General features: G+C 39.9%; 1 protein-coding gene across 5 annotated transcripts in view; it reads right to left on the bottom strand.

Moving 5' to 3' along the window:
* Positions 1-22820, bottom strand: part of LOC112258302 (actin-binding LIM protein 3-like) — a 135002-nt gene extending 112182 nt beyond the window's left edge. For 3 of the 5 annotated variants that reach the window (XM_042327086.1, XM_042327087.1, XM_042327088.1), the window contains exon 1: positions 22222-22820. In XM_042327086.1, the coding sequence (XP_042183020.1) occupies positions 22222-22234 (13 nt within the window). In that variant the 5' untranslated portion in view covers positions 22235-22820. The remainder of the gene's footprint in view (positions 1-22221) is intronic. The other 2 variants (XM_042327089.1, XM_042327090.1) reach the window with 1 other exon arrangement.
* Positions 22821-26566: the final 3746 nt, after the last annotated feature.

Raw genomic sequence — 26566 nt, 5'->3', positions numbered from 1 at the left:
CTTTGGGATGGCCACTCCAATACCTTGACTTTGTTGTTCTTAAGCCATTTTTCCACAACGTTGGAAGTATGCTTGGGGTCATTGTCCAGTTGGAAGACCCATTTGCGACCAAGCTTTAACTTAGTCATTATGGCCAAACAGTTTTATTTTTGTTTAATCAGACCAGAGGACATTTCTCCAAAAAGTCCCCATGTGCAGTTGCAAACCGTAGTTTGGCTTTTTTGTGGCGGTTTTGGAGCCGTGGCTTCTTCCTTGCTGAGCGACCTTGCAGGTTATGTCGATATAGGACTCATTTTACTGTGGATTCAGATACTTTTGTACCTTTTTCCTCCAGCATCTTCACAAGGTCCTTTGCTGTTGTTCTGGGATTGATTTGCACTTTTCGCACCATAGTACGTTCATCTCTAGGAGACAGAACACGTCTCCTTCCTGAGCGGTATGACGGCTGCCTGTTCCCATGGTGTTTATACTTGCATACTATTGTTTTTACAGATGATAGTGGTACCTTCAGGCATTTGGAAATTGCTCCCAAGGATGAACCAGACTTGTGAAGGTCTACAATTTTTTTCTGAGGTCTTGGCTGATTTCTTTTGATTTTCCCATGATGTCAATCAAAGAGGCACTGAGTTTTTTATTTTATTATTATTTTTATTTTTTATTTTTTTATGTTTCAAATATTTTTTATTAAACACACACAAGAATGGTGTATAGGTATACAAGACAGGTATACAATTCTTATCTAAACATAAAAGAGCATTCAGGAACAACAAGACCCAGAGCCCTGGGTGCAAAACAAATAATACAAAACACGACATACAAAACAAGAGGGAAGATGTCCCCCCTATCCCCCCCACTTATCCCCCCCCCCTATCCCCAACTGCTCGGGGTGGCAGGGCCAGCACATGCTGCCCAAAGTTAGATTAAAATATTACAATTGAGAGTGCGTTAATAAGTACAAATTCACAGCGCCGACTCGTCCAAGTAGGAGAGGACAGGCTGCCAGATTTGATCAAATGTTGATAATTTATTGTTCAGAATATATCTAATTATTTCTAAGTGTACAGTGTTTGCCAATTCACTGAGCCATAATTTGGTAGAGGGCGCTTCCCTCCTTTTCCAAAACAACAAGATGAGTTTTTTTGCCGAAATGAGACCGTACGAGATTAGTTGTTTTGGGGGGTTGGTTAATCCGTTTAGGGACTCAGATACTCCCAGGATTATCAGAAGCGGGTCTGGATCTATTGAAGTCTCCAAAACTTCAGAGAGGATCCCAAAAATTCCACACCAATAACCATGCAAGCTAGAGCATAGGGCAAAGCAGTGGAGTAGTGTACCCTGCACAGCCTGACATTTATCACATGTAGGGGATGTATCAGGAAATATCCTATGCAGTTTAGTTTTGGAATAGTGTAATCTGTGTAATACCTTGAATTGTATGAGAAGATGTCTGGAATTAATGGAGCATGTGTGGATATACTCCAAGCTCTCTTCCCAGTCTTCCACAGAAATCTCTGCCACAGAGAGGGGAAATTCTCTTTAAATAGTAAGGAGTATTGTTTGGTAACTACAATTCCTAGGTAGGTACATTTTTCTGAAGATAACTTCAAATCAAATCAAATGTATTTATATAGCCCTTCGTACATCAGCTGAAATCTCAAAGTGCTGTACAGAAACCCAGCCTAAAACCCCAAACAGCAAGCAATGCAGGTGTAGAAGCACAGGAGATGGGAGATGTTCTAGCCAGGAGGTGTTTTGCGACTGTATGGGCATTAATTCACTCTTGTTCCAATTTATTCTATATCCTGAGAAGGTACCAAACAAATTGATCACATCAAGAATAGCTGGGATACTAGCCTGGGGTTCTGTTACATAGAGGAGGATGTCATCTGCGTATAGGGAAATCTTATTTAGAGTATCTTTAGTATTATAGCCGTGTATTGCTGCATGAGATCTAATCGTCTGAGTGAGGGGTTCGATAATTAGGGCGAAGAGCATAGGCGATAGCGCACAACCCTGCCTTGTCCCCCTGTTAAGGTTAAATCGGGGCGACAATGATTGGTTAGTGAGTATTCTGGCACAGGGGTTCCTATATAAAAGCTGGATCCAATTTATGAACTCATCTCCAATATTACATTTCTGTAGGACCTTGAATAGATAGGGCCACTCAACTTGGTCAAAGGCCTTTTCGGCGTCAAGAGATATGACGGCAAGGTCCACGTTGGATAACCTCTGAGAATACATAATATTGAAGAGGCGCCTGAGATTGAAGAATGAGTTTCTGTTAGGGATAAAGCCGGTCTGATCCGAATGGACCAATTTGCCAATTAAAGTTCTAAGCCTGTTAGCCAGAGTTTTTGCTAAAATCTTTTGGTCTGTATTAAGGAGAGATATTGGTCTGTATGACCCTACCTCTTCTGGATCTTCTTATGTATAACTGTAATGAACGCTTCGTCCAAAGTAGAAGGGAGAGCTCTATCCTCAATGGCCTGAACCAACATTTTGTGCAGGTAGGGAGAGAGCATGTTGCTGAATGTTTTATAGAATTTACCAGGGTATCCATCTGGGCCCGGGGTCTTGCCACTCTTTAGAGATTTAATTGTTTCTCGAATTTCATCAAGAGATATTTCCTTATTCAGGAAGTTAGAATCTTCCTGGTTCAGGGCATGAAGATTACGGTCCTCCAAAAATGTTTGCATAATTAAGGGGTTAGGATCCGCTTTAGATGTATATAGAGTCTCATAAAACTGCCGGAATCCATCATTGATGTCTTTGGGGGAAGAGAGTAATTCCCCAGATGCAGATTTAACATTGTGAATCATTCGGTCACTCTTTCGAAGTTGTCTGGCGAGTAATTTGTGTTGTTTGTCACCAAACTCAAAATATTTTTGCTTGGCATAGAGAAAAGATTTAGCAATTTTAGCTGAGAGAATCTGATTATATTCAAATTTTAAAGAGGTAATTTTTTTATGTTTCTCCATAGATGGGTGGCTAGCATTCTCCCTATCCAGTAAGTGAATTTGTCCCTCCAGTTCTTCCAGTTTTCCTCTGTTTCACCTACTCCTGGTAGCCTGAAAGGAGATGCTACAGCCTCTCAGATAAGCCTTCAGTGTTTCCCACAATAATGCTGGGGAGGTCTCTGTGTTGTCGTTGGTATCAAAGAAAAATGTAATTTGGTCTTTAAGATATTCACAGAATGTTGGTTCTGTGAGGAGCTGAGGATTCAACCTCCAGACCCTCTTGTTTGGTACAATGTCACCCAATCTCAGGGAGAAGGTGAGTGGACTGTGGTCCGAGATTATAATATCATGATACCTCACATTACAGGTATAGGGGAGTAGTCTAGCATCCAACAAAAAGTAGTCAATTCGAGTGTAAACATTGTGAACATGAGAGTAAAAGGAGTATTCCCTACCCGTAGGGTTAGCGATCCTCCATATATCAAATAAGTTCACATTTTTTATGTAGGTATTCAAGAATTCGCTTGAATAGGAGGTAGGGGTTCGCCGGGTAGAGGATCTATCCAAATACTGGTCTAGCACACAGTTAAGGTCCCCTCCAATGACCAGGTTAGTATGGGAGATATCTGGAATCTGGGCAAGGACTCTTTTGAAAAAAGAGGGGTTATCAATGTTTGGCCCATAGATATTTAGTAGAGTTACTGAGGGAGAGTGGATTTCTCCTATTACGATCACATACCAACCCTCTTTATCCGCAAGGGTAGTTTTATGTAGAAAGGGAATTCCTTTCCATACCAGAATCGCTGTGCCTCTCGTTTTGGCAGAGAAGTTAGAGTGATACACTTGCCCCACCCACCTACACTTAAGTCTGCTATGAGAGTTATTCTTCAGATGGGTTTCTTGCAAAAATATAATATCAGACGAGAGTGCTTTCAGGTGGGCTAGGACCTTGCCCCTCTTAATTGGTTCGTTTAAACCCTTGACATTCCAGGAAGCGAATGTAAGCCCCACCCTCCTCTCGTTTGTAGTTCCTATGGTGGCCTGCATACCATGTAACTTGATAAAAAGTTAAGAAAGCGCACCAAACCATCACGATCAGCATATGTAGCACCTACACCCGAGCAGTATCCAACCCACCCCTCCCACCCTGCAAGCACCTTTACTTCCCACCCTGTTCCCCTAATTTCCCCAACACTTACCCCCCATCAACCCATATTTAACAGGCATGCACAAACAGAAAAAAAAGGAAAAATAAAAATAATAAACACATTGTCTGGCCGATGCCAAAAAAGCACGGCGCGACCTCGAACAAGAGGTAAAACAAAAATAAAATCCCAACTATACGTTCACCTCTCACTATCCTAGAACTTCTACTAACATATGAACTGAGGAGGCTCCCGCTAATAAAGTGTTCAGTTGGCATCTAATAAACCTAAACAGAATAAATTGTAACTTAAACATATTGTGCATTTAAGCGTCATCCTGGGTCAATCCCAGAGATAAGCAAGATATAGCCTCAAGATTATATTGCTAAGCACTGCCGGTCAAAAAATAAACCATCCGCAACCGACATAGTCAGCCGTACCTTTACATACTGTGGGTCAGGAGATCGGAACAAGGATTTGCTAAATTAAACGCTCCCCCCATTATTTATTTTTTTCAATAAAAAATAAAATAAAAAAATATATATATACATATACATACACATACACACATGCATACACACACATACATATATATACACATACACACATACACACACACACACATATACATACATGCATACATACATACCCACACAAAAAAATCATATATATATTTAAAGAATATGTATATACATCCATATGCACATATACACATACAAACATTCATACCCCAGTATAACAATCTACACTGATTTAAAATATACACATACATAATACTAAAATGCTAAGAGAAAATAGTAATAAATTACAAATAGTAATTATATGTACGTACACCTACACAGCCATATAAGCACTAAAGAGGGCTGGTGGGACTCTAGTCGGGAGAGCGGCCCACGGCTAGCCAAAGGCAGAACGGCACAAAACATCAACTTGCTAACCAGGTGTCTGCGTCTGCCCCTTCCCAACCATCACCCCCAGTCCCCTGCAAGCAATAAATAAATGGTATGGTAGTAAGAATAATGTAAGGATTGTAAAATAAATAACGAAACAAAACAAAAGTGGGGGAATATAAGTATATCCATCCGAAGGTGTCAGTGATCAAACCTGGGAGTAAAAATATGCATCGCTCTGAGCACAGCCGGGATGAAAGTGAATTTAACGTTAAATGAGAGCTCTGACCGCCATCCATTGGTCGGCTCAGCGTCTTACATGTTCGGTAGCCCTTGTTGAGCCCGTTTAATACGGTTTCACCCAATATGGTATAGTATGGATTTGAGTCCATGAGCAGGCCCTAACATGCAATGACAAGGCACTCTAACCTGTACGGGGGATTGGTGTATATCCCCGGATAAACCTCTCTGCGTCCAAAACCGAGGAGTGCCAAATCTTCTCACCGGAAGGCGGGGTAATTCTTAGTCTTGCAGGGAAGAGTAAGGCTGGGCGAAGATGTTTGTAGAGTTTGGTCATGACATCTCTGTAGTCGGCGCGATGCTTTGCCACATCGGGTGCATAATCCTCATATACACGGAATGGATGCCTTTATGTGACAGGTTGCCCCTCATTCGAGCTTCACGCAGGATAAGATCCTTGGTCTTGAAACTGTGACAACAGATGATTACTAGGCGAGGACGTTGGCCCGGTCCAGGCACTGGGACAAGGGAGCGATGTCCAAATCCAAAACATCCGATCCCATTGCATCCTTCAATAGCTTGGCGAAGAAGTCGGTGGGGCGAGAGCCCGCCTCTACCCCCTCTGCCAGACCAACAACGCGAAGGTTATTACGTCTGGATCGGCCCTCCAGGTCCACCACTTTCACAGAAAGCCTCTGCACAGTATCCTGCAATGACGTGCATAGCTTCTCTAACTCGTCGATCCTACCAGCGTTGAATTCAGAAGCTTTCTCAAGGTCCACAAGACTCTGGCCATGCGAAGCGACCGTTCGAATGATGCTCTCGATTTTGGTGTCTAGTTCAGCAATAGTGGCCTTAAGATCCTCAGCTATAGCAACACGTAGCTCCCCCAAAGCCCGGGTAAGTTCTGTAAGTGTCACGTTGTTGCAGGTGCCTCCCGCCATGTCTGTCTCGTTGTTTAGTGGGGAGTAGGTCTCCGCTGTGGATTTATTGTCCTTTGGTCACTTATTACTCTGCATTTTCATATAAAAAGTTACAATCTTGTATTAGAAAAAAAGTAGGTTAAATTAGATTATTTCGCAAAAAAGTTGCAGGAGCCTCTCACGCACAGCCGTTCACTCCAACATGCTAGCTCCGCCCGGCACTGAGTTTTAAGGTAGGTGTCACGTTCTGACCTTTATTTCCTTTGTTTTGTATTTATTTAGTATGGTCAGGGCGTGAGTTGGGGTGGGCAGTCTATGTTTGTGTTTCTATGTTTTTTCTATTTCTGTGTTTGGCCTGATATGGTTCTCAATCGGAGGCAGCTGTTTTCCGTTGTCCCTGAGTGAGAACCATATTTAGGTAGCCTGGGTTTCACTGTTGGTTTGTGGGTGTTTGTTTCTGTGTGAGTGTTTGTCGACACATGGTACTGTTTCGGTTTGGTTATTTCACGTATTCGTTTATTGTTTTTGTATTTCATAGTGTTCGGTGCTTTTCTTATTAAAATCGTCATGAACACTTACCACGCCGCATCTTGGTCCGATCCTTACTACTCTTCAGACGAAGAGGAGGAAATCTGCCGTTACAGTAGGCTTTGAAATACATCCACAGGTACACCTCCAATTTATTCAAATGATGTCAATTAGCCTATCAGAAGCTTCTAAAGCCATGACATAATTTTCTGGAATTTCCCAAGCTGTTTAAAGGCACAGTCAACTTCGTGTATGTGAACTTCTGACCCACTGGAATTGTGATACAGTGATTATAAGTGAAATAATCTGTCTGTAAACAATTGTTGAAAAAATTACATGTGTCATACACAAAATATATGTCCTAACTGACTTGCTTAAACTATAGTCTGTTAACAAGAAATTTGTGGAGTGGTTGAAAAACTAGTTTTAATGACTCCATCCTAAGTAAACTTCCAACTTCAACTGTGTATATATAGATATATACCTTTATAGACACTACCTTTCAAAAGTTTGGGGTCACTTAGAAATCTCTTTGTCTTTGAAAGAAAAGCACATTTTTGTCCATTAAAATAACAATTAATTGATCAGAAATACAGTGTAGACATTGTTAATGTTGTAAATGACTATTGTAGCTGGAAACAACTGATTTTTAATTGAATATTTACATAGGCGCACAGAGGCCCATTATCAGCAACCATCACTCCTGTGTTCCAATGGCATGTTGTGTTAGTTAATCCAAGTTTACAATTTTAAAAGGCTAATTGATATGAAAACCCTTTTGCAATTATGTTCTGATTAAAGAAGCAATAAAACTGGCCTTCTTTTGACTAGTTGAGTATCTGGAGCATCAGCATTTGTGGATTTGTTTACAGGCATTGCATGTATGTGGCCATCTGCCCGTCGAACATCATATTCCAATATCATGGGCATTAATATGCTGCTATAACAGCCTCCACTTTTCTGGGAAGGCTTTCCATTAGATGTTGGAACATTGCTGCCCGGACTTGCTTCCATTTAACCACAAGAGCATTGGGCACTGATGTTGGGCGATCGCAGTCGGCGTTCCAATTCCAATTAACCTCCGTCGGCTTTCCTATTCATCCCATAGGGGTTGAGGTCAGGGCACTGTGCATGCCAGTCAAGTTCTTCCACACCGATCTCAACAAATTTCTGTATGGAACTTTCTTTGTGCACAGAGCATTGTCATGCTGAAACAGGAAAGGGCCTTCCCCAAACTGTTGCCACAAAGTTGGAAGCGCAGAATAGTCTAGAATGTCATTGTATGCTGTAGCGTTAAGATTCTCCTGACATCCGCCAAAACCAGATTCATCCGTCAGACTGCCAAATGGTGAAGCATGATTCATCACTCCAGCCGACGCTTGGCATTGCGTATGGTGATTGTAGGCTTGTGTGCAGCTGCTCTGCAATGGAAACCCATTTCTTGAAGCTCCCGACGAACAGTTCTTGTGCTGACACTGCTTGAAGAGGCAGTTTGGAACTCGGTTGAGAGTGTAGCAACTGAGGACAGGCGATTTTATTTTTTAAATTATTTTTTTAAATATTTTTTTTATGCACTACACATTTCAGCGCTCTGCGGTCCCATTATATGAGCTTGTGTAGCCTACTACCTCGCAGCTGAGACGTTGTTGCTCCTAGACGTTTCCACTTCACAATAACAGCACTTACAGTTGACTGGGGCAGCTCTAGCAGGGCAGAAATTTAATGAACGGACTTGTTGAAATGTGCCACGCTGAACCGACTTATGACGGTGCCACGTTGAAAGTCACCGAGCACTTCAGTACTGGCCATTCTACGGCTGTTTGTCTATGGAGATTGCATGGCTGTGTGCTCGATTTTATACACCTGTCAGCAACGGGTGTGGTTGAAATAGCCGAATCCACTAATTCGAAGGGATATCCACATACCTTAGGCTATGTACATGTAGTGCACATATTCAGCATGACATTCATGTGAGCATTATAATATGATTAAACCAAAAGTAATGTGAAATGCACTCATAACTTGGCTATTATATTTAGACTAATTTGCGTTTTTCTGGGCTTGCTAAAAGTAGCCAGACAGCAGCCCTGGGTGGAGCATTGCAACAGGGAGTTTAAATGCACCCTGGGAATGTTAGTATGCTGTGTAGAATTTATTTTATTTCATTGCCTGTGTCAAATCAAATCAAATTGCATTGGTTGCTTATGTACACAGATTTGCAGATGTTATCGCAGGTGCAGCGAAATGTGTGTGTTTCTATCTCCAACAGTGCAGTTATGCCGAACAATTTTTAAAAAATACAAAAACACAACACACATCATCCAAAAAATGTAGAAATGAAGAAATATCTGAACAAACAATGTCAGAGACCAGACTATAAATATATATATACATATCATGAATATAAATATATATACATATAATGGTGTGTTTTGTATGTAAACATTATTAAAGTGACCAGTATTCAATGACTATGTACTGTACATAGGGCAGCAGTCTCTAAGGTTCAGGGTAGAGAACCAGGTGGTAGACAGCTAGAACATTTACTAAGGCTAGTGGTGACTGTTTAACAGTCTGATGGCCTGGAGATAAAAGCTGTTTCTCACTGTTGGTCCCAGCTTTGATGCACCTGTACTCTCTGCCTTTTAGATAGTAGCGGGGTGAACAGGCCTTGGCTCGGTTGGCTGAGGTCCTTGATGATCTTCTTGGCCTTCCTGTGACTCCGGGGTCCTGTAGATGTCCTGGAGGTCAGGTCATCCCCCGGTGATGCGTTGGGCTGACCGCACTACCCTCTGGAGTGCCCTGCAGTTGGATCTATAGATGCAATTGCCGTACAAGGCAGTGATACAGCCTGACAGAATGCTCTCAATTGTGCATCTGTAGAAGTTTGAGGGTCTCTTTTGCCAAGCTGAATTTCTATTATTTTTTCATTTGTTCAATTTTTTTTTTGCACTACAGTGATATACAACAATACAGATAGATGTGGTTGGAAGGCCAAGGGCTTATATGAAAACCACACCACAAAAAAACAATATACAATAGAAGTACAAAAAAGGATTGTTGAAACAGATAAGTAAACCTACTAATTATAAATATATATAAATGAATTGATCAGTAATCACATAAAACATTTATAATTTTTGTTTAAGTGTGTGTGTGTGCGCGCGTGAGAGTTAGGCTATATGGAGGAGATTACTGAGTAGTTTGGTTCATCAGGCTGACCCCCAGTCTTCGCTTGAAGTTATTGAGGGATGATGATTTTTGGCAATGTGAAGATAAGAATTCTAGAGTATGGTACCTCAATATCTGATTGAGAATTGACTATGTGAGGTGGGGCAGTGGGGAGGGTGAAGGTTATCGCAATGTCTTGTGTTATATAGATAGATGTCAGAATTGACCTGGAAGAATCCATTGAAGGGTTTAGGTAAACTGTCAGGGAGGTATGAATATCTGTAGATGGAAAGAGCATAATTGACCAACATTAATGTCATAAATAGACAAGATATTATGTTTCTTAAACAAAGGTGCAGATGGAAACAGGTAATTAGAGGAGGTGGCTAGTCTTGCAATTGTATTTTGTATGATTTGTCATTTATGTAGGTAGGAGGCATATGTACCAACCCAGATAATATTACAGTAAATGAGACATGGGCCAATTAATCTATAGTATAGAGTTAGGAAGCAAGCCTGATGAACCAAACCACTAATCTTTTTGATACCAACAGATGTCATTACCTTGCTACAGAGAAATTGAATATGACCTTTCCAGGATAACTTTTCATCAATTAGAACTCTGAATAATCAAATTTGATGTGACTTGTTCCATTTCATTCCCACCAACTGAGATTCTGGCTTTTAAATTATATATATATTTTTTACAATATTTCTTATTCTTACTAGTGAACACAATAAAATGTGATGTTTTAATCTGGAACCATTCAGAAAATTTGACCATGCCTGAGTTGGCTTCATTAATTAGTGAATCGAAATTCTTATGCGATAAAATGAAATTGGTATCATCAGCAAAAACAATCGGGAGTACGGTAGAAGACAGAGCAGCAAGGTCATTGATATAGATTAGGAATAATAAAGGTACAATTATCGAACCCTGAGGCACAGCACAGGATATCTTGGCCCCTGCATAAACATAACTGTATAGCCAATTATATGCATAATCACGAATACATCTAAAAATATGCCAAGAGCATATTCATTGTTGTTCAGGATTGTAAAAGACTTAATTCACAAGTTGCAATAGAGCCTTGTCTGTGGAGTAGTTTTTACAAAAAACATGTTGGTGCTCATATAGAATAGTGTCAATTTAAATGTTTCAACATCCTCTTATACACCATTTTTTTCTAGGATTATAGAAAAACATGGTAGTACAGATATTGGGCGATACTTTGTAAAAGATCTGGGATCCACAGATTTATAGAGGGGGATAACTTTGACAATTTTCTAATATTTAGGAACTATACCAGTTTGCATTGATTTGGTGAGGATATACAGTATGTTAGCAGCTTAGTATTCGAGGAAGACATTGATTTCCCCAAAGAGGCACCAATCTCATCATGACCTGCTCCTGAAATATTTAAGTTACCAATTACCTCCATCCATCAAGAGGATCAAACTGATACAGAGAAGGGAAATGTCCCTTAATGTAATCCAGGGAATTTCCATCAGTTTTCTCTATTTTCTTTGACAGAGAGGAACCAACATTCAATTAAATTCACATGAAATAACATGAGGATCAATATAGGTCTTATTTCCAACAATACATTTTTGTTATGTTGATTGATTTTCAAAGTTGACTTTATATTGAAAAATATATTTTGGGGGATATTCGAAGTAGGTGAGCAAATTTGTTATTTTCAGAATTCAGGGGAGAGGGATTTGTAAGAAACTTATTACACAACTTTTTAAAATTTCTTTAGACAGGTTGTAAACCAAGGTTTCCAGAAGCCATCTGCTGCTCTCTTACATGTTTAACTAAGGGAAAGCGGTGGTGTAATACAGAATTGAAAGATGTGAGAAAAGTCTGGTAAGCAGACTCCACATCGGGTCAGGGAGATGGTCTGATGTTCTTAGTGACAACCAGTGGCGACTCGCATTTTTAGCAAAATAAATACATTTTATTTGGGCTTGCCTGTTTTGCATGTTATTTTGGCATAAATACGTGTCAAATATCAGTTTGCAAACAAACAGTTTGCAAAGCCACATACAAACACGGTCTCTTTTGTGTTTTCTTGAGTAAGGCAGCTCCACAATGTAGGTGTTTCAGCCTAGCTAAGTGCTTTCTGAGGTGGTGGGGCAAGCCAAGCCAGCAGAAAATACGGAGCGTTGCGCCTTGATTGGCTCAGTGTTCTGTCACTCATGGGGACACCACATCACCGCCAAGTCTAAGGGTAGAGCTCGAAAAGTCAAGCCCCTTGGGTGCTGCCATAGAGTTACATTAGAAGTGCCCATCCAAGAAGGATCAAGGTCATCGGCCACAGATAAGATTACGTCAAATCACGTTATATGTACAGTAACTTTGATTGGACTGATCACGTCAACATCATACTTTCAAAATCTTAGCCAGCAGTCATCATCATGAATCAAGTCGACAATCTACTGGCAAATCCTTTTTAATCCTTGTCATATGAAGAGAAATTATAGATAAAACGTATCGGTGTTCATCGGCCATTGGACATAAACATTACACAACAAGTTGGAAATTGCAAATTCAACAATGAGTGGCTAACAAAGGAATCAGTGGCTAACTACAAGCATTCCAAAGCAATCACTAGCCTGCTATTCAGTGGAGTGGCTGTGTGGTTCCAAGTCTAAGACTAAGGGTCTCTTTTCCAGGATAAAAATTATAAACATTTAACATTGGTCATGCTGTCAATGAAGCATGATTTGTGCCACGCTCAAAACAACTGTTAACTTGTAACTGCAAAATCCAGCTTTAGTGAGTTTAAGACACCTGGGAACTCGGGGAAAAACGAGCTACGACTGGGAAAATACGCAGTGAACTTTCATCCAACTCGGAATTGTACATCTTTTCAAGTGAGCACAGCACAACAAGGTGAATCCAAAAATGTATTGTATGCTGCTGCATAAATGATGTAATATGCCAGTGAGATATGTATACAGCAACAAAGAAAGTAATACTAAGTGTATGTTGTGTAGTAAGCTGTTAGTAGCCCATGTGCCTCACCCTAATAATCTGATCTATTTTCACCTCTTAATTTCGCCTACTGTTCTGACTTGGTGGTGCACATGTAGCCTATAACCTGTTTTGAGAAATGTAACCATTGCATATTGTAAGAGCTTTCATTGTCTGCTTTTATACCCCCTTTATTTATCATACTGTTCTGACTTGGTGTACAGGGGGAACACTGTAATAACAGCCCATGTTCTGAATTCTGTTGCTGTACGATGTGCTGAACAAATAGTTATAATGACTATGTCCGTCCTAGCTCCCTCTAATGTCTTAATCAAAATTATGGATAGCCTCTTATCTGCTTGTCGTCCCCTTATGCCATAGTTTGTACATCTCAATTGTCAGTAGAAACCACATTTGTTTAAGCAAGTCAGCCAAATTAGCTATGTATTTTTTTTAAAGGCTGAATTTAACTAGGCAAGTCAGTTAAGAACAAGTTCTTATTTACAATGACATCCTCCTGGGAAGAGTAGGTAACCTGACTTTTTCAGGGGCAGAACAACATATTTTTACCTTGTTAGTTCAGGGATTCGATCCAGCAACCTTTCAGGTACTGGCCTAACGCTCTAACCACTAGGCTACCTGCCGCACCCTGAATGAACCGTTTCGCTGCCAGACAAGGCTCCGCTGATAGCCAGGTGTATCAGTGGTATAGTGCAATTAATGTATTGTTTAGTGTTGTGTTGCATCCCACTTTTCTTTTTTGCCCCAGCAAGATTTACATGCTAAAATAGCCACTGGTGGGTGACAACAGAGCTAGATATGGGGGAGGTTTTAGTGGGTGGAATATAAGGACAATTGAAGGTTTACAAAGTTGCAGCTAGAGTATGCTTAACAGTGCAAATATTATGGTACAGCTATATGGACACTTACAAATCATGGTGCTTTTTAATGGTATGATTACAAACATTGGTTTTGGTAAGTATAATTGAAACTTTATTATGGTAAGTGGGGAAACAAGTATAGCCAGTTACAATTGAAATGGCTTAGAAAATATTTTTTTAAATCATTTTTTCCCTGGCTAAGATAATATAATATAATATCTATTGTTTACAGGAAACTCACTCTACAAATATAGATGAGGTTGGGTGGAAAAAGGACTTGGAGGAGAAATATATTTTGTCATGGGCAAAGAAACTCAAAAGGGGTGATTATACTAATTACTAAAACATTTGATCCAATTGTGCAAACTGTGCAAACAGATCCTCAATGAAGATGGATTCTTTAAAATATGCTATTGGACCAAAAACCGATCTGGCTAATTAATCTATATGGGCCAAATATTGATGATCCACACTTCTTTGAATATATATATAATGATCTATTGAGCTCACAAGCAACAAATTAATATTTTATTATGGTGGGAGATTATAATACAGTTTTAAGTACCTCAATGGATCGTAAAGCATATACCACTGAACTTTCACCCTCAAGCACTTAAGGAGATCACGAATATCATGGATACATTAGAACTAGTGGATAAATGGAGGCTGAAAACCCCTGAACTAGTGACATGGAGGAGGCTTAATCAAACTAGCCATCTTGATTACTTCCTAATCAAAGCCTATTGGATTACAATTTTTAGTTAAAACCTCTTGAAGTTCTTGTTGGATCTAATTGCTAGCATTTCAATGACCATAATGAATAGGTATGGAGACAACGGACAGCCTTTTTTTACTCCTCTTAAAAGCTCAATACTTTCTGAGAAGTAACCATTATTATTACTTTAACCCATTGTATAAGAGATTCACAGAAATTAAAGTAATCCAGGCATTTATATATAAATTGTAGTTGTACTTTATCAAAGGCCTTTTCAAAATCTGCTATAAAGAACAGACCTGGTATCTTTGATGTTTCATAATGTTCAATTGTTCAAGTAATTGTCGTATACTATCTCCAATATATCGTTCATGTAAAAAACCTGTCTGATCAGGATGAGTAGTATCTGGTAAAAACCTTTTATTTTATGTGCTATGCATTTCACAAGGATTTTTGCATCACAACAAATAAGTGCAAGACGCCTACAATGTTTTAAATAGACTGGATCTTTATACTTACCACCTGGGTCTTGTAATAGTAGTAATGAAATCAGACCTTCTTGTTGAGTACCTTGAAAGTCTGCCATTTTATAGGAGTTATTAAAACATGCTAATAATGGATCTCTGAGTAAATTAAAAATGTCTGAAATACATCTACTGGTATACCATCAAGCCCTGTTTTTTTCCAGACTGAAAATATTGAATTGCCTCAAAAGTTCATCTTCTGTGAGTTGGCCTACACACAGGCCAGGCCTTTCTGTATATTCTGTTAATTTTACATTACAGTTAACATCATTCAATTCTTACAGTTAACATCATTCAATTCTTACAGTTAACATCATTCAGTGGAAATGGATGAGACTGAAAAGAAAACATATGCTTAAAATAATTGGCTTCCTCTTTCATAATCTAATTTGATGATTCTTAACTCCATCATTTGTAATGAGTTTCTGTAAAAAAAAAAAAATTGGTAGCAGTTTGCTGTTTTCAACATTTTCCATCCAATTTGCTTTATTTTTGTAATACATTACACTTGATCGTTCTTGAATAAATACCTCCAATTCTTTTTGTTTTTCCTCTAACCTATTTTTTTGCCTCTATAGTACAGTTTCCATTACTGTCTACCTGTGCTGTTATTTTTTCTATTCCTTTATTAGTCTAATCTCTTGACCTAAACTGCTTTTGTTTTAATGATGGGTATTGTATTGAATGGCCTCTGAAAGTAAATTTTAACGTGTCCCATACAATAAGGGGATCTGCTGTACCTATGTTGTGCAAAAAAAAAAGTCAATTATGATTTTTTTTTGTCGTAGTTAGAAATCCAGGGGATAAAAACAAAAGTGTCAATGTATGCCGATGACTCATGTTGCCGATGACTCATGTTTTATTTAAGTCCGCAATCTGGATACCAGCAGAGTCTCACTGAAGATCTTGATAATTTCTGTAGCCTCTCTGGACTTAAACCTAATTATGACAAGTGTACTATATTACGTATTGGATCGCTAAATACACAGTGTTTACACTACCTTGTAATTTACCAATAAAATTGGCAGATGGTGAAGTAGACATGCATGGTATTCACATCTGAAAAAACATACCACAATCAATTTCAATAGAAAGTTTGCAAAAATAGATAAGATTCCGCAACCATGGAGAGGTAAATACTTGTTTATGGAAAATCACATTGATTAACTCCTATCACAGTTTACTTACTTACTAATGGCACTGCCTACTCAAAACGGCTCGTTTTTTAAATCATATGAGTTATTTGGAACGCTAAGCCAGACAAAATGAAAGGTACCTATTTATTCATTATTACACACACCTGTCACCATCGTTACACGCACCGGCGCCTCAGACTTCATCACCTTCCTGATTACCTTCCCTATATCTGCCACTCCATTTGGTTCCCTCCCCAGGCATTATTGTTTCTGTTCATGTGTGTACGGTACCCGTGTTTCTTATATTATTCTATGTTCAATTATTTATTAAATACACTCCTTGAACTTGCTTCCCAACTCCCAGCATACATGTTACAATTATTAAGAAAGACTCATACTTTGTTGCAAATTTCATTTTTGCCTTTATACATATTACAAATTCTAATTTCTGACTAATTGATCATGAAAAAGTATCGCCCTTTCTTAAACAAGCCGTACAAAGCTGTTACAATTTCAGTTTTATCCTTCCAGAAAAGATAGAACAAATATTACAACAAATGTTATGGTTAAACTCAAATATAGTGATGAATAAAAAAATATATTCTTAATATTTATTAATGGTATTATGGATAGAAACAATGGAGTTATGTCACACATGCAGCTATCGAAAATGTATGTGAACGTAAGCTCAATCAAAACGTACAACCAACTTATTGCAGCATTAGCACAAAAATAGAGGAGGCAAGTGTAAAAGGGAGAAGGTAGGGAACTTGTTTGCCTGCCATATATTAAAGATAGAAATAGGCTGAAAGGTATTGGCAAAATTAGAAAAAATATACCAGTTTCATTTGAGGACAAAAATGTTGACAGCTACGCCATACAGGTCGCAAAATAAATGGGAAGAGAATTTCGATGTACTGATTCCATGGCACATGGTTTATGACCTGGCACAAAAAACAACACTTGATTCAACACTTTGAATTTTTCAATTTCAATTATTATACAAAATTCTTGCCACCAACATAATGCTACATATATATGGGACATACAACAATCTAATCTCTGTAGATTTTTCTGCAAAGAGACAATCACTAGATAATTTATTCTGGTATTGCCCCTATGTAGCTTGTTTCTGGTCACCGGTTCAAGAATGCTTTAGAAATCACAACATGCACTGCAAATTAACCTTACAAATAGCAGTGTTGAACGATCTGGAAAGCCATTGTCTGTCAATAAATAATATAATAATACTCGTAGGAAAGGTTTTCATCTTTAGTTCACAATCTGTGGAGACTATACGATTAGAAAGGTTCAAAATACCCTTCCGTTCAAAAGATTGGAGTCACTTAGAAATGTCCTTGTTTTCCATGAAAACATACATGAAATGAGTTGCAAAATGAATAAGTAATTATTTTTTTATTTAAAAAATTGTGCCCTTCAAACATTGCTTTCGTCAAAGAATCCTCCATTTGCAGAAATGACAGCCCTGCAGACCTTTGGCATTCTAGTTGTCAATTGGTTGAGGTAATCTGAAGAGATTTCACCCCATGGTTCCTGAAACACCACCCAAAAGTTGGATTGGCTTGATGGGCACTTCTTACAAACCATACAGTCAAGCTGCTCCCACAACAGCTCAATTGGGTTGAGATCCGGTGACTGTGCTGGCCACTCCATTATAGACAGAATACCAGCTGACTGCTTCCTCCCTAAATAGTTATTGTGTAGATTGGAGCTGTGCTTTGGGTCATTGTCCTGTTGTAGGAGAAAATTGGCTCCAATTAAGTGTTGTCCACAGGGTATGGCTTGGTGTTGCAAAATGGAGTGATAGCCTTTCTTCTTCAAGATCCCTTTTACCCTGCACAAATCTCCCACTTTACCACCAGCAAAGCACCCCCAGACCATCACATTGCCTACACCATGCTTGACAGATGGCGTCAAGCACTCCTCCAGCATCTCATCTTTTCTGTGTCTCACAAATGTTCTTCTTTGTGATCCGAACACCTTGTCTGTACATAACACTTTTTCCCAATCTTCCTCTGTCCAGTGTCTGTTATTTTACCTATCTTAATCTTTTCTTTTAATTGGCCAGTCTGAGATGGCTTTTTCTTTGCAACTCTGCCTAAAAGGCCAGCATCCCGGATTCGCCTCTTCACTGTTGACGTTGAGACTGGTGTTTTGCAGGTACTATTTAATGAAGCTGCCAGTTGAGGACTTGTGAGGCGTCTGTTTCTCTAACTAGACACTAATGTGCTTGTCCTCTTGCTCAGTTGTGCACCGGGGCTTCCCACTCCTCTTTTTATTCTGGTTAGAATCAGTTTGCACTGTATTGTGAAGGGAGTAGTACACAGCGTTGTACAAGATCTTCAGTTTCTTGGCAATTTCTCACATGGAATAGCCTTAATTTCTCAGAACGAGAACAGACTGACAAGTTTCAGAAGAAAGTGATTTGTTTCTGGTCATTTTGAGCCTGTAATCGAGTCCTCAAATGCTGATGCTCCAGATACTCAACTAGTCTAAAGAAGGCCAGTTTTATTGCTTTTTTAATCTGAACAACAGTTTTCAGCTGTGCTAACATTATTGCAAAAGTGTTTTCTAATGATCAATTAGCCTTTTAAAATTATAAACTTGGATTAGCTAACACAACATGCCATTGGAACACAGGAGTGATGGTTGCTGATAATGGGCCTCTGTACGCCTATGTAGATATTCCACTAAAAATCAGTTGTTTCCAGCTACAATAGTCATTTACAACATTAACAATGTCTACACTGTATTTCTGATCAATTAGATGTTATTTTAATGGACAAAAAATGACCTTTTCAAAAACAAGGAAATGTCTAAGTGACCCCAAACCTTTGAACGGTAGTGTATATGTAAAACTTCCCAGCACAATTGAAAAATATATGACACACAAACCAAACGAGGGTGGTCTATGGTGATAGGTGGGATAGGCTGAGAGGTGGTATTAAAGAGCTTATGTTTGGTAATGTATTATTATGTGATTGCTTTATATAAAAGTACCATGTATTTAAAATGTGTATGCAAAATGTGTATGTATATGTAAAAGAAAAGCTGTGAAAAATCTAAAAAGATTTGTCTGCCAAAGAGGGGTGGTTAATACTATTAAAATTACAAAACATGTAAATGGTGTGTGTGTGTGTACGTGTGGTTGTGTGTGGATGTCAAATCAGTTGACAATAGCAGAGTCACTTGCCATAGGCATCCCTCTATTTGGGGGGGGTGGCAGTAGTTCCTTTCTTTTGAGGCGTAATTTTTCAGAGAAGTCTTCATTGAATATGTTGGTTCCCTTCAGGCACTTGGCTCTCCTGAGAATCTCCTCCTTGTCTTTGAATCTGAGCAGTTTCACCATTGTAGATTTGGGCTGTCCATCGGGGAAGAAAGTGATATTCCTGTGCGCCCTCTCCTCTCCATCTCAAAGATTTTAGGGTCCAGTATGAGTTGATCTGCCAGGAGTTTCTTTGCCTTGACTTCTGTGTCATGCCAAGTTTCAGTCTTTACGTCCTCAATTCCATTGATTAAAATGTTATTGTGCCTAAATTGGTTTTCAAGGTAGTCTCCTTTGGAAGAGTGTCAAGTGTTGCTTGGAAAATTGCGAAATCCTCAGACATGGTTTTGAATGCAGTCTGGCTGGTGACATTCATAACCTTTAACTCCTCCACCTCCGACTGCATAAATTCCAAACTGTGTTTAAATCCCATTACATCCTTATACAGCTCATCAACCCTTTTGTTGGTATAATCCATAAAGATTTGCAGGAAGGACTAAAAGTTATTTTCCGGAAGATCTATTTGATCTTTATAAAACTATTTTTGTTCATGGAGTGTACAGTAGTGCTTGGTATGTGGTCCTCTTCCGCATTGAGCTTTGCAGCATTTTTCTGTCTAGCATTTGCCATGCTACATGCTTGTTGTGAGCTAAAACGAGTTTGCAAACAAAACCCACACCTCGTCTCCTGAAAACAAGCTCCGCCAGTGAAATGGCAAACACACACAAGCAACACACACTTGATCACACATGTACCAGTACGATAAACAGCCAAAACACCAGTCAAATATTCTTGGCAGAGACAGCGGTAGGAGCATTCGCTTACTCACAGAACGAGCAGCACCCTTCTTCAGCCTTCTGAGGTTGAAGAAACAATTGGCAAACTTAGTGTGTAGACTATTACAATATAGAAGCTTCGGAAATTAGCTTCAAAGTGAAGCTAATTGAAGCTGGAGACTCTTACCTCCCTCACTAGCTTTAAGCACCAGCTGCCAGAGCAGCTCACAGATCACCGCGCCTGTACATAGCTCATCTGTAAACAACCCATCCAATCTACCTCATCCCCATACTGTATTTATTTATTTATCTTGCTCCTTTGCACCCCAGTATCTCAACTTGCACATTCATCTTCTGCACATCATACCATTCCAGTGTTTAATTGCTATATTGTAATTACTTTGCCATCATGGCCTATTTATTGCCTTACCTCTCTTATCCTACCTCATTTGCACATGCTGTACATATATTTTTCTACTGTATTATTGACTGTATGTTTGTTTATTCCATGTGTAACTCTGTGTTGTTGTATGTGTCGAACTGCTTTGCTTTATCTTGGCCAGGTCGCAGTTGCAAATGAGAACTTATTCTCAACTAGCCTACCTGGTTAAATAAAGGTGACATTTAAAAATATAAAAAATAGTGTTATTATGTCAATTTGGAACTAGGCTATTAATTTAATACTATAAATGACTTTGCAGTAATGAATAATGAATCATAATGTCATTTGAACCAATATTACGCAGATAGATGAGCAAATTAACCCTGATATGTATCAAATTCCATTTGAAAACAGTTTAGATGTCAATTGTAAAATATTATTGTAATGCGGTGAGTCTCAGATGTGGTTTTGCATATGGGAAATTGAAGATATTCTCCTGTTATTTAATATGGTGTTTAACTGTTCTATTTGCTATTTTAGTTGTACCAGTTATCAACATATTGTTGTGACGACCCTCCCACTCTGTCTGCAGAATTCTTTCTCTTTGCTCTTGTTTTCCTTAACAGGATGTCGGTGGGCGGAGCCGGGAGGGTCGTCAGTGAAATGGGACACACCAGGATAAATGCACCTCTTCCCCATTCATTGAGAAGACTCTCTCCATGCAGACACAGATTTTGGTTGTGGCATTTTTGTGGTGGTTTTTGGTTGTTTGCGGTTGTTTGTGTTGGCACCTTTTCAACACCCCTCATTATCACATTTATGCACGCAAACACTCACTTACACTACTGATTCCTGACTACACACACCATTGTTAATTATATTTAGTTTACTTTAGTTAAATATATTTTGTTATTCCCTATCTCCACGTTGGCGCCTTATTTGTTACGTGCTTTGAGCCGGTTCGTGACATTGTTCAATGTTTAATAAAATAATGCCCAGTGGTTATTCTGGGATTTTAGCTAATACACTTTTTTTTTTTTTTTGCTGTGGTATCGTTTCTGTATCGAGTATTCGTTTTGGTGTTTAGTATCGTTTCGGTATCATGATACTAAACCTGTTATCGGTATCAAAGTAAAAAATTCTGGTATCGTAATAACACTAAACAAACGTATTATAATGCTTGCAGAGTTTGAATCGGAGATTCCTGGGCCTTAGAGACATCTCTAACGCACAGATTACACCTTGCCCCACCACGTGGTCCAGCACACAGCAGCACTTTGAGACAATACAACCTGAGTATTAATTATGTGAAATATTGAAATAAACAATTATGTGTGTGTGCATGTGTGTTAGATAGAGGGGGGGGGGTTGTGATGTAGTAGACTGTGAGGGTCAAGCATGTGAGGGTCATTTAGAATGTGTGCAGGTGTTTTTGTAATGAGCATTACCAATACAATAAAATTACATACCACTACCCCTCACTAGGCTATGGCACAACTGAGGCCTATACAGAAGTAAGGCATTAATTGCCACAATAAATACTGCAAAAGCAGTCAAATAAATAGAGGGAGGTTTAGCAAGTTAAGTTTCCTTGACCAGAATAACGGTTCAAAACCTCTCTCACCTTGTTTACAAAGGTGTAACAAACAGTATTACACAGTGTAACAATACGTGGTAGGTTACTTACCATTTTTGTTCATGGCAGAGCTGGCATTCGAAAAGTGATATCCCCAAACTATTATTAGGTTACTGTATAAATACAGTTGTCATATGCACCATTTCCTGCTGTGTAGAAGGTGGAAGATACAACTAAGAATGTCCTTTCAAATTCAACCGTAGAGGAAACAAACCACTTTAGAGCAAGGCTGAATGAAATGTGTAATTTGTCTCAGCTTAGGGCAGCTCTCAACTCCTCAGCCTCTGCTCAGCTCTGTCCTGTCCAGAGTGTCTGTCCTCGCTGCAGGGTGAATAATAAACCTGTGAAACCTGATTGGAACGACGGGGTGTGTTGAGAAGCAGATTACAACAGAGCCGCGGTAAAGACTGTTAATTGGTTGAGGATTTCACTAAATCCGGATTGAAATTGCTGTGCAGAAGGCTACTACAGAGCTGCTCTGTCTTGTTTCATCCTTTCCGCATCCTTTCTTCCGGGGAATACAGTAGAGCGGCTGCGCTTTTGAGGGTAGCCTACTTGAACATCGTTGGTGTCAACGCGCTTCGGTAAAGAGGAGATGCTTTTGCGATGAGAGTGCTCGACTGGATCTGAGCGCGGTGGCGGTGTGAGCAGCAGTGACATGGCACTCGAGCGCCGAACAGTGTTCACACATGTTTTTTACTCAACAACTCACTCTGAGAGGAACATGGGGCAGGCTCGGTTTCATTGGCAGTCGGCCTACACGTGAGTGAGCACATGACATAGAAACAACGGAATTAGTCCGTATTAAAACAATTGTAAATGTTTTCGTTTTCTATTCTCAGAGCTAGTAAATATACAGGCTAATGTAGCCTAGATTTAGCCTTAGGATACACACAGGTTTCAACTCCTTGCCATCTTTGTGACTAAAAACAGAAGTATAAAGATAGTTTGTTGTAAAACGTCTTCTCTTTTTAATTTTAGTCATAAATGTGACTACTGAACTACACGATTTTGGAAATTAGTCTGACAATTTTATTATTTTCATTTATTTCAAGAATCATGTGCACGACTTGGGCTTTGCTTATGACTGGAAGGATTATAACCAACACAGCCTAATCATAGCCTAGTCATTGCAAATGATTGAATCCCCAGATTTATGAGATGTCATTGTGCTCTGTTATGCATTTACTGACATGGTAATTGTAATTTAGATACCTGCGCATCAATGCCCACAAACTCCGGAAAGTGTTCTGTTGCAAAGCCACATATCGACAATAACAGTAACAGAAAATAAGTGAGTGTCATAGGCAAATTCCAAATCAATCCACTTTCATTAGTTGATCTCCCTATTAATAATGTTAAAGGGAAATCACTCTCATCTTTCAACTTGAAGATGAGTGCGCAGTACCTTCAATGTAGAGGACACACTGAATCATGACGGTTTTACATCCAGAGGGGGTCAGTGTTGATCAAGATGAAACTCTAATACTGGACTGGAGTGTACAAGACTGCATCACAATTCTCCAACCTTTGCCCAAAGTGTGCCCTTGCACACTTCCCATCATAGATTTACCAATGGTGAAAACTCCCTCCAGGCACTGCTTACACCAATGCAATGTTTTTAAATCTATGACTGGCAGTGTGCAAGTGCACACTTTAGAAGAAGGGTGGATAATTAGGATGCTATCACTGTCTGCTGTACGGTATGGAATAAACATTGTCTGGACCCAACACTGTCTGTGTGAGCAGTATTGATGAGTCTTAGGTCAAGCTAATAAAAACTGCACCAACCATAGTTTGGAAGGATATCAACTCCTACAAGTGTAGCAAGTTTATTGCACTTTGAGATTATTCTGTATAATGAAAAGCACTTTACAAAGCACTTTACATAAGTTACCATTGGTATTGTCTTGCTTGGGGAATTGAATTTAAGTGCTGTCACTCTACCCACTAGCCTACTTAATCTTTGCTGTTTGAACTGTCTAATGTAGTGTACCCTGCATGCACAACACATGTAGAATTCCTAGTCTCCTACCCACATGATCATGTGCCATCGCAATCTTTGCATCTGTCTCTCCCACTACATTGACTCTGCTTCTTCGACCCTACTCTCCTCCCTTTCCGCATCCTTTGACTTTCACTATCCCCTTTCCTCCTGGTCGGCTCAGCCCTCTCCTCCCACTCTGTGGCTGAGTGACTCACTGCGTGCTGACAGAACAGGGCTCGCGGGGCAGCTGAGCGGAAATGAAGAAACTCAACCTATCATCCTTTCACTCCCTCCTCTCTACCTTCTCTTCCTCTGTATCTGCTGCTAAAGACACTTTCTATCACTCTAAACGTCAAGCCTCTGCCTCCAACCCATTGAAACTCTTCCACACCTTCTCCTCACTCTTTAATCCTCCACCTCCTACCCCTTCCTCCTCTCTCTCTCTGCGGACGACTTTGTCATTCACTTAGCCTACTGAGTCCAATGGTCCCACTCACACATACATTACGTGGCCAAAAGTATGTGGACACATTCTCCTGGCATCCGCCAAACCCAAATTAATCCGTCAGACTGCCAGATGGTGCAGCATGGTTCATCACTCCAGAGAACGCGTTAGCACTGCTTCAGAGTCTAATGGTGGCAAGCTTTACACCACTCCAGCCGGCGCTTTGCATTGCACATGTTGATCTTAGGCTTGTGTGCAGGCTGCTTGGCCATAGAAACCCACTTCATGAAGCTCCCGGCGAGCAGTTCTTGTGCTGTTGTTGCTTCCAGAGGCAGTTTGGAACTCGGTAGTGAATGTTGAGACCAAGGACAGACATTTTTTACCTGCTATAGGCTTCAGCACTCGGCGGTCCCATTCTGTGAGCTTGTGTGGCCTACCACTTCATGACTGAGTCGTTGTTGCTCCAAGACTTTCCACTTCACAATAACAGCAATTACATCTGACTTGTTGGAAAGGTGGATTCCTATGACGGTGCCACGTAAGGCTATTCTACTGCCAATGTTGTCTATGGAGATTGCATGACTGTGTTCTCAATTTTATACACCTGTCAGCAACTGGTGTGGCTGAAATAGCTGAATCCACTGATTTTTAGGGGTGTCCACATACTTTTGTATATATAGTGTAACTCACCTACGCCTTGATCTTTTTATCCCCTCTTTCTCCATATGAAATCCTGCGACTAATGATTTCCGTCCGCCCACTTGACCCCGTCCACTCCTCCCTTCTCCAGACCATCTCTGGAGATCTTCTCCCATTCCTCACTTCCCTCATCAACTCATCCCTGACCACTGGCTGTGTCCCCTCTGAAATCAAGATGGCCAGAGTTGTTCCCCTCTTCAAGAAACCAACAATTGACCCCTCTGACATCAAAAACTACAGACCAGAAACCCTTCTTTCATTTCTTTCCAAAACGCCTGCTGTCTATGACTACCTCCCTCGTTTTCTCTCTCAGAACAATCTTCTTGAACCTAACCAGTTTCACAGAAGGTTTTCGATCTGCCAATACTAACGCTCTTTCCTCTGTCCTCATCCTCCTAGATCTATCTGCTGCCTTCTACACCGTGAACCATCATATCCTCCTCTCCACCCTCTCAGGGCTGAGCGTCTCAGGCTCTGCACACTCCTGGATTGCATCCTACCTGGCAGGTCACTCCTACTAGGTTGCATGGAGAGGATCTGTGTCTGCACCACATGCTCTCACTATTGGTGTACCGCAGGGCTCGGTTCTAGGCCCTATTCTCCTTTCTCTTTACACCAAGTCACTCGGCTTCGTCATATCCTCACATGGTCTCTCCTATCATTGCTATGCGGATGACACCCAACTACTTTTCTTCTTCCCCACTTCTGACACCCAGGTGGCGACATGCATCTCTGCGAGCCTGGTAGACACACAGAGATGTGAGACGGTGTCGAAGGCACACTTGCTACATCTTTTCACCAAAAGAATATACAATATCACTATTTTTGTATAACTCCTAGGTGAATGAAATCAAATTGACTATAATACATAGTCATTTCAATAGATACAGTTTGTGGAACCGGTAGGAATGTAATTTATTGGGCAAATCTTAACAGGTAATCAATGATCTATTTGTTTTCATCAGGTGACCTGACCCTCTGACTGATATCTGAGTTAAATAACTGCAGTGAGCAGCAGCTTCCAGGAAGCACTGTACAGCTTCCAGTTGTACAGTGCTTCAACCAACGCAAGTTGAGGTTCAGCCCCCAAAAAACACACAGGTCCATGTTAGAATACGATACAGATATTTGTATCATTCTGGTGAAGGCCATAAGGGCTGAAAAACATAAATGTGTTTTTTTATTTTTTTTATCAAAGGGAATAAATGAAAGTTAACCTCTGTCTCCTGACTAACAGTGAATCAGTGTTGCATTCATACATTCAT

Source organism: Oncorhynchus tshawytscha, linkage group LG09 (genome assembly GCF_018296145.1).
Source record: "Oncorhynchus tshawytscha isolate Ot180627B linkage group LG09, Otsh_v2.0, whole genome shotgun sequence".
NCBI lineage: Eukaryota > Metazoa > Chordata > Actinopteri > Salmoniformes > Salmonidae > Oncorhynchus > Oncorhynchus tshawytscha.
This window is presented reverse-complemented; position numbering and strand designations above follow the sequence as displayed.